General features: G+C 35.6%; 1 protein-coding gene across 3 annotated transcripts in view; it reads left to right on the forward strand.

The window, feature by feature from the left end:
• Positions 1 to 20,980, forward strand: part of LOC145662571 (rho GTPase-activating protein 32-like) — a 659,017-nt gene that overhangs the window by 581,284 nt on the left and 56,753 nt on the right. For all 3 annotated transcript variants that reach the window (XM_081728260.1, XM_081728261.1, XM_081728259.1), the window contains one exon: positions 8,383 to 8,604. In XM_081728260.1, the coding sequence (XP_081584386.1) occupies positions 8,383 to 8,604 (222 nt within the window). The remainder of the gene's footprint in view (positions 1 to 8,382; positions 8,605 to 20,980) is intronic.

Here is a 20,980-nt window from a genome sequence, read left to right on the forward strand (position 1 = left end):
CACTGTTCCGCCACTATCGAATTTCGGGGTTGGTTCTTTCGCATCGTTTAGTGTGTATTTTGTACAGTTCTGTTCGCCTACTTCCACGTTTGGAGCATCACCAAAAATGCGTCAAAATGGTCGATCAATGTGTGAGGAAATACAGCCATTGTTCCGCCACTATCGAATTTGGAGGTCGTTTCTTTCGCATCGTATAGTGCCTGCTTTGTACTGTTTTGTGCTCCTATTTCCACTTTAGTGCGACAACGAAAATGGGTCAAAATGGCCTACAAGTATAGCGGAATAACTTAATGCTGTTCTGTCACCATCGAATGTCGAGGTCGTTTTCTTCACAATTTTTTTTTTTTTGCATGATTTGTGTCGCTTTGTGCATCAGTGGGAGAGGGTCAAAATGGACCTTGAAAGTGGAATGGATATGTCTTTTTCTGCCATATTTGTAGGTCGTCTTTGACCCACTTTCGTTGGCCTACAAAACGTGAAAATATGCGCAGTAACGGTAAAAACATGCACTAAACAATGCGAAAAAGCGACCTTGAAATTCGATACTGGTGGGAGAGTGGATCATTTTTCTTCCCACATTGAATGCCCATTTTGACCCACTACAATTGATTCGCAAAACCAATACCGCGAAAACTATGAATGTGACACTAGCATCTGCCATTTTCTACTACTTTTTACATATGCCGGTAAAAGTCCCTATAATCCTCTGGTTCCAATTAAAAAAAAAAAAAAAACAATGCCTCTGGCCCACAGCCGATGGGGGCTGTATTTGGAAGTCAACGCCTGTGGAAGTATCACCATTCATCTCAGCGACAGCGAAAACTATGGATTTGACACTAATATCGGTCAATTTCCATTATTTTTACATGTCTCGCAATTCCCCACCCCCCGTGACTCCCGGCCCGCATACAATGGTGGCTAAATTTGAAAATCATCGCTAATGAAAGTAACACGATTGATCTCAGCCACCGCGAAAACTACGGATTTGACATCGGTCATTGTGGATTATTTTTACATGTCTCGTGATCCCCTTTATAATGCCACCCTTTCTTAGCTGATGGGGGCTAAATATGAAAGTAAACGTGGTCTTGAGTTTCACCATTGAGCTCAGCTATCCCGAAAACTATGGATTTGACATTAATATCGGTCATTTTCGATTATTTTTACATGTCTCGGAATTCCCCCCTCTGGTGACCCAAGGCCCGCATACAACGGTGGATGAATTTGAAAGTCATCGCTAATGGTAGTGTCGTCATTGATATCAGCAACCGCGAAAACTATGGATTTGACACTAATATCGGTCATTTTGGATTACTTTTACGTTTCGGTATCCCCCCCGTTGACCCACGGCCCGCAGCCGAACACGGTGAATTTGGAAGTTAATGCGATCGGAGTTTCACCATGGATCTCAGTGACCGCGAAAACTATGAAATCGACACTGATATCGTTCTACTTTTACATGTACCGGTAAACGCTCCCCTGAGACCCCCTGGTTCGAATTTTGTTGAAAACGCTTTGCCTTGGTGTGGGACCTGGACCAAGGTATCTTTGACCAAAATTTTGTAACTCTCGGTCGACTTTTCTGGTCCCCAGGCCGGTCCCGGTAAGCGTCCCCTGGACACCCCCTAGTAAGGAATTAAAAAAAAAAAAAACTCTTCGTCTTGGTCTGGGGCCTAGACCAAGCTACCCGTGACCAAATTTTGAGAAGTTTCGGTCCACTCGTATCGTCCACAGGCCGCACAAAGATAGACAGACAGACACACGAACAAACTCTATTTTATTTATATTAGAAAGGTCAGATCCGCCGTTATTGTATTAGTGCGGTGCTTGAGCGATTGATAGTAGAAATTCAAACTCCGATAAGTGATAATTTTATAGGCTTGTTTTATTACAAGTTTAAAATCTTTAGTCAGTAGAGAAGAGGTCGTGAATCATGGGTCAGAGTTCATGACAATGGGTTTTGGTGGGTCTGTGGGTCACAGTGGGTAAGAGTGGTTTATGGTGGGTGGTGGGTCAGAGTGGGTCACGACAGGTGGTGAGTCAATTGGTCGTGGCTAAAGTTTTCATTGCCCCACGCCCTCTCTGAACTACTGTGTTGAAAATTAATCAGTGAAAATCAATTGCAATTGATCAATCAATTGAAAGTAATTGCTGTGGAAATCAATTGCAATTGAATCAATTGCCAATTAATTTCAATTGCAATTGAATTACAGAATTCAATTGCAATTACTTTCCACTGCAATTACTTTCAATCAATTGATCAATTGCAATTGATTCTCCTTTTTCAATGGCTAAATGCAATTAACAATTAACCATTACTTATTTCAATTGTTAATTGCAATTAACAATTAAATTTACAGATTAATTGTTAATTGTTAATTCAATTGAAATTTGCCCAACACTGCCACCTAGTCAGACGTTTCACACAAAATATAACTGATAACACTTCCTCACAAGTGGAGTAAAACATCGACGTTGCGATTTAAATGTCAGCTCCACACATACATAACAAAGGTTGACCGGGTGATTTACACACTTCCTCGGCATCTTGTATCCTGTAAGGTATCACACACACATACACACGAATCTACACTCCATGAATCATGAAGCAGCACAAACGTAATCTAACTCAGTGCATCACCACACAACACAATCTATTCGAACTCCACAAAGCACAAACACTTCGACTTACACGCGGCCACATCTAAAACACGTCCAGCTTGGACCGTCACTCAACGCTACTAACAGTCATCAGGCTACGTGAGTCATCATTTTTTTTTTTATGCATTGTTGCCAGATCAAAATATTACAAAGTGACTTATTTTCCACAGAAAGCATGCGGGTATTTGTGCTTGTATTTGAGTATCCATCTACGTGCCGACAATAATACGTCAACGTTAGGTTTTTGTGTTTGGTAAAAGTCTTCCATAGTATATTCTCTATTACCTATAAATAGACACAATAGTTGGACAAAATAATGCGATTCACATGAAATTAACATTATATATTATGTAGACAAAAACTATGTTTTAGTGCAGTTCCTGTTTCTGTATCCCTATATACAAATAGCAAGTTGAGACAAAAAAATCTTATAAACTACTTTTTGGAGGGAATTTCCAACAAAATCCCTCTAGAAATTCCCTCATACAGAAATGGCGACATGGTGTACAGATCATTGAAAATATGTTTTATTGGAAGTCCAATGAGGTATAAACCGTGCCTATATTGTAATTTTTGTGGAAGTTATATGTGATTTTATCTGCACTAATGAATATGGTAAAATGAACATACACATAGCATATTTTTTTATATAAATATGTTTATTTCTATAGAAAGAATAATGAGATTCTTATGATTTTAGAGGGCTTACTCTAACTAAAACTAACTAACTCTATGGCCTATGGAACCCGGAGGTTCAATGCCGCGTTCACAAAAGCTCTCCACTGACTTCTATCCTTAGCTAACTGCATCCAGTACTTAGAGGGCTTACTAAGTATAAATCAAGATAACATACAATACAATTTGTGTGTTTATATACCTAAGGGTACCCGAGCTACAGGTACAAAAATTGTTAAAATTAAAAATGGAAATTTCAGGGGAAATTTCCCAAAAATCCCTCTGTCACGGGGAAACTGAGGGTGATGGAGAAAAACTGATTGCAGATTCGAGTTCTACGTGAAAAGTTCTATTAAAATCAGGTGTTTTCATTTCTGTGCCAAAATCTTGTTGACTAGTGTTATTAAGAGCAGCTTGAAGCTCGAGCGCATGTAAGGATGCATCTGTAGGGAGCAGGCAGATCAGTGAAGTTCGGTGTGCGTGAAAAAAAGACAGGTACGAAAAGCGTACACTAGCCAGGGCTAGTAATCACTACAAGTGGATTTGTATTTCAATTTCTTAGTAACCATGGCATATTTTTAACACTGTTTCTGTGTTCTCCCTCTACATAAATAATTTTCTTGCACTGAAGTATTTTCGTAGAATAGACAAATTTTACACACAAATTTTCAAATAATGATCCCGTATTTTTCATGCGTACTTAGCGTAGATCGATAGGATGGAGCAATTATATTTTATGTCAAACGGGATGAAACAAATTAACAAGTCCGGTTTAAATTTTATTATATTGCCTGTACTATACTCTTACCAAAATTCATATGCGGTAAGGTACGGTTAGGTTAGTTTGTGATTACTTAAATGCAGTTGTCTTATATATATGTGTGTGTAACGCCGATTTGCCAATTTTAAAATCATCCATTGCCTGCAAATCTCAATTGCACCAAGAGTTTCAAATTTTACACATATATGTAATCACAAAGGTAAAATAGTTATCGAACTTACGCTGGTGAGGATCGGAAAGAGCAGAGGCAGGCGAGTATCTCACTCCATGCTGGGGCAGGCACTGTTCGAAGATTATAGTATGCATTTAAACGCGTGATTCAATTATCAGTTTACTAAGAAATGATTTTACAGTGTTCTGAGTATTAATATATATTAAACAGCAAAATTAGCTTTAAAATGTCACAAACAAACAAACAAAAAAGAAAAAAAGATAGAGCAAGGGAGCTTTTGCTTAAAAACAAAATAAATATGTGTATTTTAATTTCTTTCTGGTAGAATATGCAAGGAGAGAAAGTGTTCTTCAAAAAGATTGAGATATATCTGTTCGCCCAATAAGTAATTAATCATTATATCGCTTGTTGTACATTGTGGCGTTGTTTTGTTTCTCTTTAATATGTTATATAGTACAGTGTTTCATTCTTGGGAAAACAAACAAACAAACAAACAAACGAAAAAAAAACTGCATGTACCTCTTAAACTGTTATGGTTATATCCGAAAACGAAACAAATCATTTTCATAGGCGAGTACCATGTAAACTTCTTCATATAACCCGCTCAAAGCTGGTTTATTTGTAACCAGCTAGCTGAACAGGAAGCGGAAATGACGTTTACTTCACCAGCGTATACGGAGATTCTTTTGCACATTATCTATCCATTTCTGTTCGGGTCTTCCTTTTCTTCTGCTAGAAAAGATCTTCTCATTCATGATTCTTTTGGGAAGGCGATCTTCTTCCATGCGTTCCACGTAACCCAGCCACCTCAGTCTTTCTGCCTTATGTATCGGACTTCGGACTGTCTTTGTTTTCCAGAAATTCTTCTATTTCTCTACTGGAGCGTATTCTCCGTTCCTCTCTAGTTTGAACAGGGCTATAAATCTTCCTTATTAGTTTTATTTCGTATACTCGTAAGTTATTTTCGTTTTGTTTGGTAAGTGTCTATACTTCTGAAGCATAGGTTACTATTGGTTTCATGAGGGTTTTTATATATTTTTAATTTTGTGCTTGTGTTTATTATCTTATTTTTCGGCAGCATGTTTTTGGCGTGATAAGCTTGTTTCCTGCTTGAGTTCGTTCTTTTATTGCTATTGTTCTGTAGTTTTTGTTACCTATTGAATATCCCAAATATTTAAATGTGGGCACACTTTGAAACGCCTTATTTTGTATTGTTATGTTCGTTGTATTCTTCTATGAAGGAAGATTAGGCCTACATGATTATTTCCATGTGTTAACCAATGTATGTAATTCTTAGTGTATGATGTCTCATTTTTAAATGTATATATCAGGAATCACTTTCTGGGTTTAACTTTTTAAAATAATTTTTCACCATTGGAATTATATCACATACTTGCAACTAATCCTATTCGTAGACATGATGAAATTTTTTTTTCATACTACCTTTATATTTTGTCGATGATGGACGGAGGCTGCAGTTGATATAGATATTTTTGAGGATAGTTTTATAAACGTAAGGAATGAGGACATAAACATTTATCAATTGAGTTCTTATATTAATTTACAGAAGTTGCCAGTTTCTAGGTATTAAGGAACAACGTGACAAGACTGACTAACGCTATCTATAGAATTAATTCTCAGGCAGAAAAAAAAGTGACCTCTTTGAGAATCTATGAGATGTTTACGTTTTCCAGAACGTGTCGAAACTATCATTAAATAAGTTGTTAATAGCTGGTTCCTTCTCTTTTCTTCCCCCCCCCTCTTTTTTAAAACTACTAAAATGAGTGTTGCTGGTTTAAGACCAAACAGACAAAATATAAGCTACAGAAGGGACGTTCATTAATTTCTTCCATTTATGGAAGGTCGGGGAATGACAACTTTTGTACAACTTAAAGAAAGAAGAGGTAAAAAATAACAGGTGTTACGCTTTATATGTAAGAAGTTAAGTCTTACATGGACAAGTTTCAGGCCAATTGTTTGGTAAAAAGTGACACGTTTAGAATTTTCACTTTGTGTTTGTGTGTGTGTGTGTGTATGAAACTTAATGAAGAAAGGTACCTACCTATACATCTTCAACTGAAGGTTTGGAAGAAAAAAGTTGTCCTGTTCTGAAGGCTAAAAATTATGTTTTATTGAAGTACCGAGGCTATTATGAAATGAGGCTATAGTTACATGGATCCGAACTGTATATCTCCGAGGGAATCAGACTTTTTTAAAAATAAAAATAACGAGAAAGATTTAAGGAGGAATCGGTTCATTTTATTTTTTTAAAGTCTGTTGACCACTTTTATACAGCTTACATATAATTAATCCCGTGGTATTTGTTGCTTCCTTAAAACTAATCCAATGATTTTGGGAAGAAAGTTAAAAAAAAAAAAAAAAAAGTAGTAGTAGTATTCGATTTCCAAACATTGCTGTTCTTAAACTAGTATGTTAGTACTTAGTATTATGCAGATACTTAAGACTAACTAAGACGACCCATAAGCAACTGCTACGAATCCAATACCCCGTGATTCTCTACCTCAGTTATCTTTATTATTCCGAAAATTAAGATTTCTGGGTATTCACTCATCTGCATGACTCATATTATAATCCATGCTAATTACGGATACATACATGATTTCATTATTTGCGTAGTTCTTTGATCAGAAAATGCATCCTTGAGCATTCTGGGTACATAATCACTTTAGGAGTGCTGAACCGTTAGAACTAGGACATAGGCATAAAAACTACAGTAAAAAAAAAAAAAAAAAAAAAAAAAAACAACTTTTGCTTGATATCTACTAAAGAACACAAATGCTATCTAACAGTCAGGGCAGAGCGAAGCTGGTGAGTAGGGCAATAGCGTGTCCATAGGGAGCAGTCGAAACACTGTTTCACATATTACTGCGTGTCTTACATGTCAAACAGCTTTATCGTTACAGATTTACACTTAATAATGTGCATTCACATACAAATTCAGTCCAGCATGGTCTCTTTATGGACTATTACATGCTTAGAAGAGTACACTTTGGATTACTTTTCTTTAACGTTATTAGGGATGTCATAGGTAAGGTCCCCATATATTTTGGTTATATATATATAGGGTCGAATCCGGGATTTTCTGAGGGGGATGCACCATAACTACCAAACTAACCAGTCTCATTAAAACTCCTCAAAGTGACATGTGGCAATATTTTTTTCACCTGGCAACGCTATTACATAGATCGGAGGAGGGGGGAGGGTTAAAGAGGGTCGCAAGTGATGTGCAGGAAAAATTGTTCTTCTCCCTTCCTGGCCTTTGTTTTCTTCCTTAATTGGCAAATGTTATATTGCTTTCCTTGGTGAGTCGTTTCCATTCAACCTCTAGAAAATCGACTTAAACCATTGTTTCTGCAACACCGCTTTCTTCTAAGCCACAAATTGAAACATGAGGGCAGAAAGCTTGAGAAAATGTTGCTATTTTCACTGTTAGCTTCTCATTTTAGATAATGTATATTTACAACAAACGGGAGGTGCACCCCCTATATCCGGCCCTATATATTCATTCCTCTTTTGAAATAAAATTAGATTTTTCTTCAGTGGATTTTTACAAATTTATGTATCTATAAAATAGGATAACACCCTATAATCTCTCATCACATACTACTAACACAGCTTCTGCAACTTCTCCTTAAATCTAATTTTACCATAATTCTCAGAACCTACATCATTCTTTCAATCTCTCATAAAACTATCCAGATACACAGAAAAGCACCTGATTATTCTTTACAACAAAGCATGTGGATAATATTTAAATACACTCAGCCCACAAATACAATTTACTTCCCAACAGTGTTCATATTTACAATTGCAATCAGTGATTCACATTTTTTAAGGCAACGTATGTTAATTTTTACACAATATCTTGTAACCTAAAGTCTTACGATTTATTATTATTATTATTATTATTAACAATACGAGATTCAAATGTAACTGTGCAAAAACCTTCAATATATTTCCCGAATGAGAAGTATTGATTGCTTACTCTTTGAGAAATTATATTGAAAGTTGTTTATGTGATAGCCAATCACCTGTCTTCTGATTGACGATGATCTTGTCTTATTGTTTGTAGGTGTCGCTTTACGAGGAAGATTTGAAGCCTCTGGCGGAAGATGGGGAAAATAAATCTTGGTGCGTGCAGGTTGCGAGCCAAGGGCGTAGCTGGGTGCTGCGACGCTCCTACGACAATTTTAGGATGCTTGATGGGCATCTGCATAGGTGTATTTATGATAGAAAATTTTCCCAGCTTTCCGAGCTGCCACCGGAGGAAAACATACCAGGCACAGATCAAGAGGTAAGTAGTTTCAGTTTTCATTTTGTTGCAGTGATTGTATTTAATACACTCGTGGCAAATGGTTTTGTGGGTGATCCAGTGAACCATTAAGAACAGTTTTATTCGTTGTCACACGATGGCTTTAAAGTTGTACCAATCTTAATACACTTCCTCAAATTTACAGGCATTGCTGTTGTGGTCTATCCACTTACTGCACATAACGCTGCTTATCGGAAAGCAATTTTTTCATTATTATTATTTTTTTTTAAGTGTCATACGTATAACTCATTGAGTTCCTTTGGTTTTCCGCCACTGTTCTTCGGTCATGACCTCAGTGAAGAATTACCACAAGTCTCCTTATGTCGTCATGTGTAATTAGTAAACATACCTCCGTTATTTAAGACTTATAGCTACTTTATAATTATGCCAAATAGCAATCAGCGTATTGGTCTTCAGGCTCTGAGTTCAATTTTTTTAGCCGGCGCTGTTTGCTTTCGGGTTTTCATCATATTGCTGTAGAACAGATGTTCTCAAGTTATGCATCGGATGTTGTATTGTTGTGATAGAGAGAGGTTTTTGCGAATTTGAGTCTGCAACATATTGTGAACCGACTTAAGAATGCGAAATTTTATCATACGCGAGACTTGGGATTGTGCTAAACACAAATGTATGTAGATTCCCGTTACCTGAATTCAAATGATTATTCCACAGTAATTTTAAAGGCCCCCTTTCGTAATTGTTTTGATGAAATGTTCTAGCTGTATTTATTTACAGAAACTAAGCAATGAGCAATAATTATATGCTTGGTTGATAACACATACTATACGATCGTTTCATATAATATTTAAAAAAATGCATTTGCAAATCACCATAAATATAAACCTTCTATTAGAAAGGGATTAAATCACAAATGTCTCAATTTTCTCTGAACATTCTCAGCAAAAGAGTTGCTTCTCTGTATTAGAAAGTTTGAAGGAAAGTGGGAAGAATGGATTTATATATTATGAAGAGTTAACATTATTAGTAAAACTCCTCGACACATCAATGAAACATTTTTTAAAAGGTATACTTTTATCCTCACTCTCATATTCTTCGTTAAGTTACAAAGTGAGAAGGGACAGAAACATTCGAGATAGCCGTAGAGTCAAATTTCATTTCACAATAATAAACCTAGTGAATAAGTTAACAGTTTCTTGAGGATCATTTTTTTTTCCCTCGAATTTATTTTTTAACATTTCTGAAACAATCAGTAACACAGTAGGTGAAGTATACTGACCGGTTCTATTACTTAACTATCGTTATCGCCCAAAAAAGGATCGTAGTCGATCGTGGTTGAATCATCAAAACTTTCCTAAATTTTCCCTGTTCATAGGAGAGAGTAAAATTATACTGTATTTCGCCAAGATGCTAAGTTCATCACCGAGATGCTACATGTGGCTTCACTGATGCGAATGCTGATTATACATGTATTATGAACAGAATATGTCTCGACTTGGTTGTTTTTTGACTCACCGAATCCAATGGACGATTAATAAACTAGATAATTGAGGAGAATAAGACATCTCGCTATCAGTGAGAACGTCAATGCGAGAATTGTTTTCTCTGTCTGGCACTCTGTTGTTGACTTTCTCTTTCACTTTATGGCGAAAACCAACATCACCCTTTTTCCACCCAAGGGACATTCTTGAGTATTCAGATAAACAGCTCCACGTCAGTCCCTATGAATACACTTGTCGCAAATGGTAATGAATAATCTTTACAAAAAGGTTGCTACAGGGTGAGATCCTTTTATCCTCGATTGTTCATAAATGTCTGTAATTTTTGTCACAGTGTGAGTGACTTTCTTCTTCCTTCTCTGTTTCGTTTGACAGTGGCGCAATGCGAGAGAGTTACCCCTCCTGTATCCTTCACCTCAAATCGATGAGGAAGGAAGGCAGAGTAGAAGTTCCCCCTCTGGGCAATGCAGGTCCTAAGGTTCAACTACCATAGTTGCTTAGCAACCAGTGCTTGTTTTCAGGCAAAAGAAGGAAAGAAGAAGCATCATCCCTTAGCGTAGTATGGATGAGGGAGTTTCCCTCTGCTCTCTCTTCTTCACTATCTTTAATGAATGAAGTCATCCAAAACTCCTACCTCGTAAAAACGTTGTTTAGATCTCCACAAGAGATTATTGTCGGGATTCCGATAACCTTTATTTACGGTTCAAACATTACTCTTTCACCTTTAATTAATTGGACATAGATCGATTTTATACGCGTCGTTTCCCAATAGTTGTGTAATAACCGCCGATCTTCCTCAAGTAGAGGATAAATGCTTGAGAAGGTCATTAAGTTTCTGTTAATCACTGGCAGAACTGGCAATATGAACAGAAAGAATTTGTTATATTATTTTTTTTACGCTCTACTTCTTTAGGAGGATATTGAGGTCGGGAATTTGAGAATGTTATTGATTTACTATAATCATCAGGTATGAGGTGGAGTTTCTTCAGACATCATCTGCTCATAATTTTGACATTTCTTTGATGCAAGTAAACTATATATGGACTCTAGGATTTCACCTAATTGAAGAAAACCTTTTTAGAAGAGAAAACATGCTAATTCTCTTATTTTTAAAGTTATTTTCAATGCATGTGATCTGAAATAACAAAGTATCGGTGTTTGTATATCGACAGTTCTCGTTATTCTTATATTAGTATTGCTTTGATCAGCCTTATCTGAGTGTTCTGCCTAAGGCAGATTTCAGCTCATTTATCCTAACGTAGCAAGATAGGGTCACTTAGCTAGTAAATTAGGGTAGGGTGACGAGTTTCCTTTCCCTGTAGATCGAATAAATATATGGGATACTGGAAATGAAGGAGCTAGATTGCTGGGGTAGGATGATAATTAAGATTAGGGATACCACTCGTACAAGAACCGTATAATTATAGTTTCATTATATTGGTAGTCATTGGAACGCATCAGTTAATATTTGTCTGAGTTCTATGTCAAGAAGCTAACCCCGTCATGGAGGAAGCTTTGATTAGAACGAATGATATTAAGGTTCATAAGTGACGTGGATCTACAAGAGGTTAATGTCAGTAATTTTTAAGGTACAGCATATACTTCAGGTAGTTTGCAACATAAATTCATTTCTATAATTCTATTGAAATTGCACATGAGACCAAAAGAAATAGTGTCCAGGATACTTAGTGCAACCTAATCTGAATTTCCTCAAATCTCTTCGTCCTTTTAGAACCAAGCTACAAAACTGTGATTACTGAATATGTTATACACTATACATTTTTGGTTAAAATGTTTGGTTTAGTACTCATAAAACTGTAAATACAGGTTTCCTATTCGAGACCGTAATTTAAAATATAATACTTCTAAGAACTACTGTGTGAGCTATGAAGGTAACACTCATCATGTTTTAGAGAATATTCCTTCTTTCTTACGAGCGTTTGTATTATCACACCGAACCTATTCATCGGTCACTAAAGTACTTTATGTACATTCACTATTTAGCTTATTTTCAATAAAACAATCCGTATTTTTCTGATTCGTTTATTAGCACTACAGTTTGCAACTGGAACGCTAATAAATTAGTATGAGTAAAACTGAGATGTAATATAAGTAAATCATGAGAAATGTAGGTGGGGAATTTGGAAGCAAATTAAAAACATCTCTTGAACTTGTTATGTCCCTTGTAATGATCTTCTGTCAGCTTCAAGATGATATTTGTGTTCTAGAAATACGACAACCCCTCCCTAGTCTATTATAAACTTTTTTATTTGGGTATGTTTCGTCATACTGTGGCCTTTTACACATTCTCCTTTCTATTGTATATGTAACTTTCCATGTAATTTTTAATAGATGTGTGAATAGACTCAGTACATAAGAGACAAAAGTGGAAAATTTCGTTCAGTGAAATATACATGTATCTATCGGGAACAACTTTGTATAGCTACGCAGGGTTACATGTTCCAAAGTGTCTCCGTGATTACTTGATATTTTTGTTCTCATCTCCGTAGAAATTTAGCCGAAATACTTCATTATACAAACTAATTCCATTTCGCTTGTTATACTGAGAGCAGATACGATAAACCAATTAGTTAGTTACGATTGCAATTAAAAACTACGTCTGTGATCAAGTTTGTGCAGTCGAAATTCCGCGATTTGAACAAAATATTCCGATGATAAATAAACAGTTTACAATGGGACAGTGTTTAATTTAAGATAAGTAAAATGAACTCTATTAATTTGAGAAATTTTATAAAATTCTGATTGGATTTTACTGCGACGTGAAATCTTAAATAATATCAATGTTTAAATTATATGTTTTTAGTATTGATGTAATTGGTAGATATTTGATCATTATATTGTATATCTAGAACCCATATCTAGAATCTATATGTATTATATAATCATATTATAGCTAAAACCAAAGAAAGACTACAGGAGATAGTTGAAAAATTGTTGATACTGAGAAACTATATGGAATGGAAATCAACATCGAAAAATCGAAAATCATTGAGAATATCCCGTGGAAATGCGCCCTTACAGATCAGAGTACAACAAAGAGAACTTGAAGAGATCGATCATTTCAAATATCTTGGAAGTATTTTGATGAAAGATGCATACTGCACCAAAGAGATCAGGTCAACAATTACCATAACCAAAGAAGCATTCAACAAAGCAGGTTTAATATTTGACTAAGGCAGAAATTGGTAAAATGGAGTATTGGACTTTATGGTTCAGATATTTGGACATTACGGAAGTTAGAGAAGAAATATGATATTTAGAGAGCTTCGAAATGTGGTGTTGGAGGAAGATGGAGAAGATAAAATGGACAGAGAAAATAACAAACGAAAATGTTTTAAAACGGATAGGAGAGGAGAGGACGTTTTTAACCACTATTGTTCGTAGAAAGGCCAATTGGATTGAACACATCTTGCGAAGAAATTGTCTTCTTCATACCGCCATAGAAGGGAAGGTGGAAGGAAACGAGTAATAGGAAGAAAAAAACACAACTGATCGATGATTTAAAAAAAAATAGAAAATATTGGGAGTTAAAAGAGAAAGATGAAAATCAAGAAACATGGAAGAAACGTTTTCAGGCCCACACTGAAAATTAATGAAAAAAAAAAAACTCATTAGTTCCAGGACGTGCCAAAAGGCAGAATACTTACTACTACTACTACTACTACTATTAATAATAATAATAATAATAATAATAATAATAATAATATAATTGATCATTATGTAATGTAGTAGTTAAGGCTAGCCAAGTGGCTTTGCGAGAACAGTAGCTTACACCTTGACTCGTATTGATGTACGAATACATCGGTCCCTGCACAGCTTGAGTATCTAACGATGTATATTTACACTATCGGTAACTTTAAAGTTGTAAATAAAATTTCAAGTTGTCAGTTTCATTGTTTAATAACTTTAGCCAGTTATTTCCAACTTTTCTCTGTCTTTTAAATAATACACATATATACAAAGGATACCTAGCTCAGATCGTTTTTTTGAAATGTTGGTGCACAAATGACTCTTCATCTCGGCATGTTCCGTCTTTTCGCGTCTTCTTTTTTAGAATCCCCCCCCCCCATTTATTTAATGAATACCCTTAATGATAAATTGAAAAAAAGAAAGGAAGGAAGAAATATATAATTATTTGTTACTAGCAGAATACTTGTTCATCGCACGTGGAGAATACGTTTAATTTTGGAATTTGGATTTAAACTACATCGGAAGTGTCACTGTTCGTTTTAGCTACTTCGAAAAATGTGGATTCACACTAATATCGGCCATTTTCGATGATTTTTAAATATCTTCCCTCCCCGAGTTTCGGGGCTGAATTTGGATTTAAACGGGATCGGAAGTGTCACTGTTCATCTCAGTGACCCAGAAAACTATGAATTCGATACTAATATCAGTTAATTTCGATCATTTTTAAATGTCTCCCTCCTCCCCCTCTTAAGTTGTACCGTCAAAGTGAAAAGATGAGAACGATCCCAGGCCCAAACCTCATCTATGGTGAAAGATTGATCGAGATCGAATTGGGTGATTCAAGAGATGTGAAGTCACAAACATAATCACTTTCATTTATATATATATATATATATATATATATATATATATATATATATATATATATATATATATATATATATATATATATATATATATATATATATTTCGTCCATGTTGTAATGGTATAAGTGGATATTTGAGCCTTCTGTTACTTACATTTTTATATCTAAACTGGCAAATAAATAATTGTAAGAATAAGAAATAGGAAACCTTTTTTTTATATCCATATTTGACCTAAATAATGCCTGAAATCAAATTGTTGAAGACCTGGCAAGGTAGTTTAACAATATTTCGTAAGCTAAAAGACTCCAAATTTCCATTATTCGGTTTATTATTTATTTAATATTTTTGAAGAAAGGTATTGATTTTATGCATGTTCATTAATTTTGGTACTTTCCATTTATTTGGTTGCTGTGGTGATTTGAGCTTTAAGCTATTGTGTATATACAAAGAATTGGGTAAGAAATTCCGTTTGGTCGTGAGCTTTTTCCTCGACTGTCTGTACCAAGATTTATTCTCTCTCTGTCTTTGAAATTCTGGAGCGGACACAGGGAAGACACGGGACGGAAATTAGAAGTGAGAGCTTCCAACTACTCGGAATTGCCTCACGGAAAGCCTAGCTCTGCTTGCGAGATTTCAGAGGGGGTTGCAATAGAGTGGAAGAAAGTTAAAAGGAGAGAGAGAGAGAGAAAGAAAAGCAGTTCCAACTTGGCTTGCCTATATAAAGTCCCCAATAAGGCAACGTCAACGCAGAATTAATTACAAGGATTTACAGTGTAATTTAAAAAAAAAATTAAAAAATAAAACTTTGGTATCTAAACTGTAAGGAATAACTAAAACGATTTTGAGGGTTGCAAAATAATGAGGTGTTAGGTAAAACAAATTTTCCGTAGTTTATACTCTGACGACGTTGAAATTTCTTCCTGCTGAGCTTTTGAATTACTTTCTGTTGAGTTTACTTTTGGATTTCAATAACATGCACTCGCGACATTATTTAACACAAAGTTAAGAGTTAAAAGGAACGAAAGGAAAAAAAAAATCTTTCTTTTAAGACGGTGTAAGTGTCTACGAAGTTAGAAACAAAGTAAGATTACGAAGTGAAAACTTTAAACACTTACGAGAGGTGCAAGAAATTTGTAGAAAGTCAAAAATGAAATGAGTATCCCACAGTATGTTCTTAGACTAAAAAGGACTAAGTGATGGTAAATAAACTATTGTTGTTCACGTGACTAGACGAGAGATGAGACTTCGCCGTCTTGGTCTTGTAAATTTTGTAGAAGTCTCGCCTCGAATGTTTTCTAGCTTCATTTTGTAAATGTATGTATAAAATTTATGCTGTGATTTTTACCCTTAATTTTTATCTAGAAACTACCAGAATCCGTCCACATTCACGAAAGATCGGCAAAGGGTGTAATATAACAACATTCAAACCATATTTATTAGTGGAGTATATTATGTATTTACTTGCATATCTTTAAACATTAATAAATGTTCTTTACCTTCGTACCGTCAGTTTATAAGTATAGTATTATGAATCATGTAACGCTAAAAAAAAGTGTTTGAGATGTGAGACTTGGTTTAACTAGTGTTGCACACGGGTCTTGAGATATTTCTCGTCTTGTGGGGCAACACTGTGATACATGCAAATGCATGGTCATGAAAGAATTGATCGAATGAATATATGTAGTGAGAGAAAGCTGAAGAAGCTAAAGAAGAAGCTGGAACATGATATTGTCTGCCCATCATAAGCTCACATGTCATGGGAAGATATGAAAAGAAAGAAAGTTGGCGCACTTTAGTAATTACCATCAATATTCTTCCATTACTGGCAAAGTCACTTATCATAAAATTAGAAGCTTCCATTAATTACAGTCCTTTGTTAATCTCGTAGTAGTCACGTAGGTTTAACCCTGTTTATCGTTTTTCCCTCCCACGTTTCTCTTTACGAGGCACGTCCAGAAAGTAAGTTCCATTTGGTAATAAAATTAAATTGTGTACAGATACAGAAAAATTACTTATTGCACAAAATTCTACAACTCTTAAACTACTTTTCCACATAACTGCCAAAATTTTGCAGGCATTTGTCATAGCGTAGCACAAGGTTTTGTATGCCTTCTTCATAGAAGTTTGCCGCCTGTGTCTTCAACCAGTTGGAAACAGTTTCTTTCAGCTCGTCGTCATTGTTGAAGTGTTGACCGCCAAGGAAAGACTTGAGATGTAAGAACAGATTAAAGTCGCTGTGGTTTTCCTGGATCTTGTCATCAATCGCGAGAACCAGTTCTTCTGTAACCAAAGATGGACGCCCACTTCGTTCTTCATCGTGCACGTCACTACGTCCTTCATTGAATTGTCGGACCCATCTTCTCACCATTGAATCACTCATCGCATTTTGTCCGTAAACATCGCAAATTTGCCGATAAATTTCACTTGGTTTCACTCGCATTCAGAAAACGAATCACCGCTCTGATTTCACAAGCGGCGGGATTTTCAATCAACACCAACATTGTAAACAAGCACAACAAAGCGTACGTGACTGACAGCGATCTCCAAATGGCGCACGTTTCTTCTCCTTGATACAGAGCGTCTACCGCGCATGTGCGGAACTGCGATCGCAGCGCTGCAGCGGAGATAAATTGAAACGGAACTTACTTTCTGGACGTGCTATGTAGTATACTTTTTTTATTTTATTAATTAATCCCATCCCTAATAAGATAACTGTACATCAAAACTTCACAGGTATGGTTCTACTCATTTTTAGATTTTCTACATGTTATAATTTGTGTTCCGTGTCATTTAACAAAACTTCACTTTGTGCTCAGTTGGCAACACTGCAATATATATAATATTATTGAGCATGTTTGTGGGTACAATGTTTGCTTACTATACTGTTGTGTAAATGTCATTTTGATTACTTTAATCATTTTAAAGTTCTTTCTGTGTTAGTGTATTTTTTGCATTGCAACCTTCACATGGTTCTAGATTCTTCTTTCATCTGCATCTTCTGTGTTTTTGGGTGTTGGCCCGTAAAACTTTGGATTTTTCACTTTTCTTCACCCCTCTATCGATTGCACATTGTTTGATTGGGCAACGCTACTATCAATATAAGATGTTCCCTTGTGAGTGCTAGGAACTTTCCGTAGGGCTGTAGATTCTATAGTTCGACTTCTGGTGAGACCCGTGTTGTTCAGATTCCTCGTTGACTTATAGATCCACGTTTTATTTAGCCTTTGTACTGAAGAAGGACGATTAAATCAAAATCAAACAAACGCTCTCGCTTTTGGCGCGAGCGGTCCCAGTTTCAATTCCCGGTGGAAACACTCGGTCGAAAAAGTGTAACAGTTTTTCAAGCCAGCCGTCCTTAGTGACATGCTCTTGATTCACACCCTGCAAATGCCGGGATGGTACCGAACATCATGGTCCTAAGGCATTTCTTTCCTTCCTCACTCCTTTTTTCCTCCCCAATTTCTCGGGCAGTATGATAATCGAGGGATGATGATACGATAATCTTCCCTCATATGTGAAGGGCTTTCATGACCATAGCTGCCAAAAGCTCAGAAATCTGATTCCTGTTCCTAATTGAAATAAACCAATTAATACTAGAAGTTACGTCTCCTTATCATATTTGTTAACATCACTATTAAATGAAGATGAGGTTAGGGAAACAGATGTGGTAAAAAGAAAGATAGATATATGTAAGTATGGAAACTAGACGTTGGCTTCTATGACTGTAGCATGAGATATATATGTATACATGGAGGAGAAACGTTGCGTATATATAAGATTTGATGACATGAATCGTGATACTTGAGAATAATCAAGAAATATTAATGCATGTGACGATGATAGATCATCATAAGTGCCGACAATACTTTCTCATTTGGTTATTGTTCATTCTATAATGTGTGAAGGTGAAGTATGAGTTTTGGATTTCTTTTTTAGATTATTACCCTACAATGTATAACAAAGTAGTAATTTGGCCAAGATATAAGGAGGGAAATGATATCCTTAAGATTTGACCTATCATCAGTTTTATCTGTAGTCGTCATAAAAATCTCTTTAATCATTTGAGTTGTTTGACAGCTTAATTCTCTGTAATGTGTGTTCACATATTTTGAATAGCCGCCTACTTCAGTGTTACATGGTCAGTTGTCTCAAACTGTAGAAGTGGGCTGTCAGCTGTTGTTTCCAGTACGTATTTTAATCTACACAAATGTTGCTGTGAACTAGCGGAGTAGATTCCATTGTTGTATACCATAAAACCTTACATGCTAGATTACCTCGGAATCTTTTCCTTTTATAGAAAATCATGTTTTTGTAACCCCTTGGTCTTGAATTCTCATACCCTCTTTTCCCACTAGAAGGGCCCAGTTTTGATTGTTGGTTAAGATCAAACAGTATTACACCTTAATATTTTTACTTTCACATCCTTGAACGATTAGGGGGGTTTTGGACGAATTTTAGTTTCACATAAAATATAATATTGCTTATATTTGAATGAAATAAATTGTGTTCTTCTCAAACAATCACTGGCTAAGTTATTATAGGTGTTGACAAATGCGTACAAAGAATCTGAATTAGTTTTGAACTCTGTGTCATCAAATGTCATGGAAGCAAAATTGTGTGGTGGGAAATGGCCTATACTCTGAAGATTGTTCTTGCATTATAGTCTGTGTCCCCATCAATTGCACAACCCTCAGTTGTAGTTTCGAGCCTACATGTTAGCAGTAGCCCTCGCCTTTTTTAACCTCCGCGTTGCGTAAGGATACAAAACACGGTGAACTCAAAAACTTATATAATAAATAAAGGTAAATTAACTACAAACATTAAAAAATATATATATATTAATTCGTATTTCTCGTTATAACAACAATTGTGTGATGTGTTGGCAAGCGTCTTTCGTATATTTTCTCGCATAAGCATTACTGATGGCACTTTATTTTGTAATATGTATTATTATTATTATTATTATTATTATTATTATTATTATTATTATTATTATTATTATTATTATTATTAGCAGCAGCAGCAGCAGCAACAGCAACAGCAGCTAGAAGAACCAAATATATGCGTATTTTAAGCTATAAAGTTATGTTCATCTTAATCATAAAAATAATGGAAAGTGGTATTTTCTAAACTCACACTGAAAAGAGGAAGGAATCTTTTAAAACTTGATATCATTTTTGTCACGTAAGGAAAAAAGCTATGTTCTTATTTATAAATTAACAGCCTATACTGACAATGTTCATGTAAATTTCTATTCTCATACTGATTAAGTGCACATTTAATTGAATTTCATTCAGGTTATGCATCTAGAATTCCGTTCATATTCACAAATATGCAAATTTTTATAGTCTTGCTGATGAGAAGTTATTTGATTCAATCTTCTAGCGCTGTAGTCTTAGCTACTTGTCTTTTTGTTACCTTTAAACTTAATACATTCAATGTCATGAGTGTATTATAGGAACAGGTAATCGATGGAAACCACTTAATGGCTCTTCCGTAACACCGTACTACCTGCAACTTGTCACAAATTACACTTGCAGCATGAGATCAGTTTACACATGCAAATTCGATTAGTGATAAAGAGAAAGAAAAAGAGTTTGCTGTCCATCCGGAATTGTTTGTTTGTAGATCTTCGACCTTAATTCTCTTGCTATAATGACTTCCGGTAGACATTGATTTGGCGACCGATTCAACGACCGCAATGCGGGCCAACATTTCTCTTGGCTTCTAATTCTTGTAAGATCAAATCGTAGGAAGTCACACGGCAGATTCAATTTGCTGGAGTCGCTGCTTACCGTCAGTCAAGTAACGAAGGAGCTTCTGTTAAAAGGACCAACTAACCAGTTTCTGTTGCTGTGTGTTCCTCTTTATGTTTTATAACCAACTCTGGTACATACATACTTTAAGTGGAAATAAATGTATCAATGATTCATTAACATAAATAGTATGACCATGAAGTGAATCAGTATTCATTTCATTAGAATCGATTTCGCGTACTACAGTTTCGTTGGAACTTTTACAGAACAGTAAACAAAGTAGTTAGGACGAAAGATAGAATTTTGTACTGTATTAAGAGTTAGCATTAAATGACACCAAAACTTTTGAGCACTAACTTCAATATTGCTATCATTTTACAGGTTGCGATCAAATACTTATGAGAGGAGGCCAAAAGTTCTTACCCTGCTTTGGTGTTCTAGATATCTGAATTTTGCTCTTTAACTCCTTATTTGAATAGAACAGTTCTATAATACTAGCTTTCTACAAGTCTTCAGAGTCTACTTCAGTTAATGCACTCACAAGTAAACCTTACGTTTGGGTGAATC

The sequence above is a fragment of the Thermobia domestica genome, chromosome 10 (genome assembly GCF_964235325.1).
Source record: "Thermobia domestica chromosome 10, izTheDome1.hap1.1, whole genome shotgun sequence".
NCBI lineage: Eukaryota > Metazoa > Arthropoda > Insecta > Zygentoma > Lepismatidae > Thermobia > Thermobia domestica.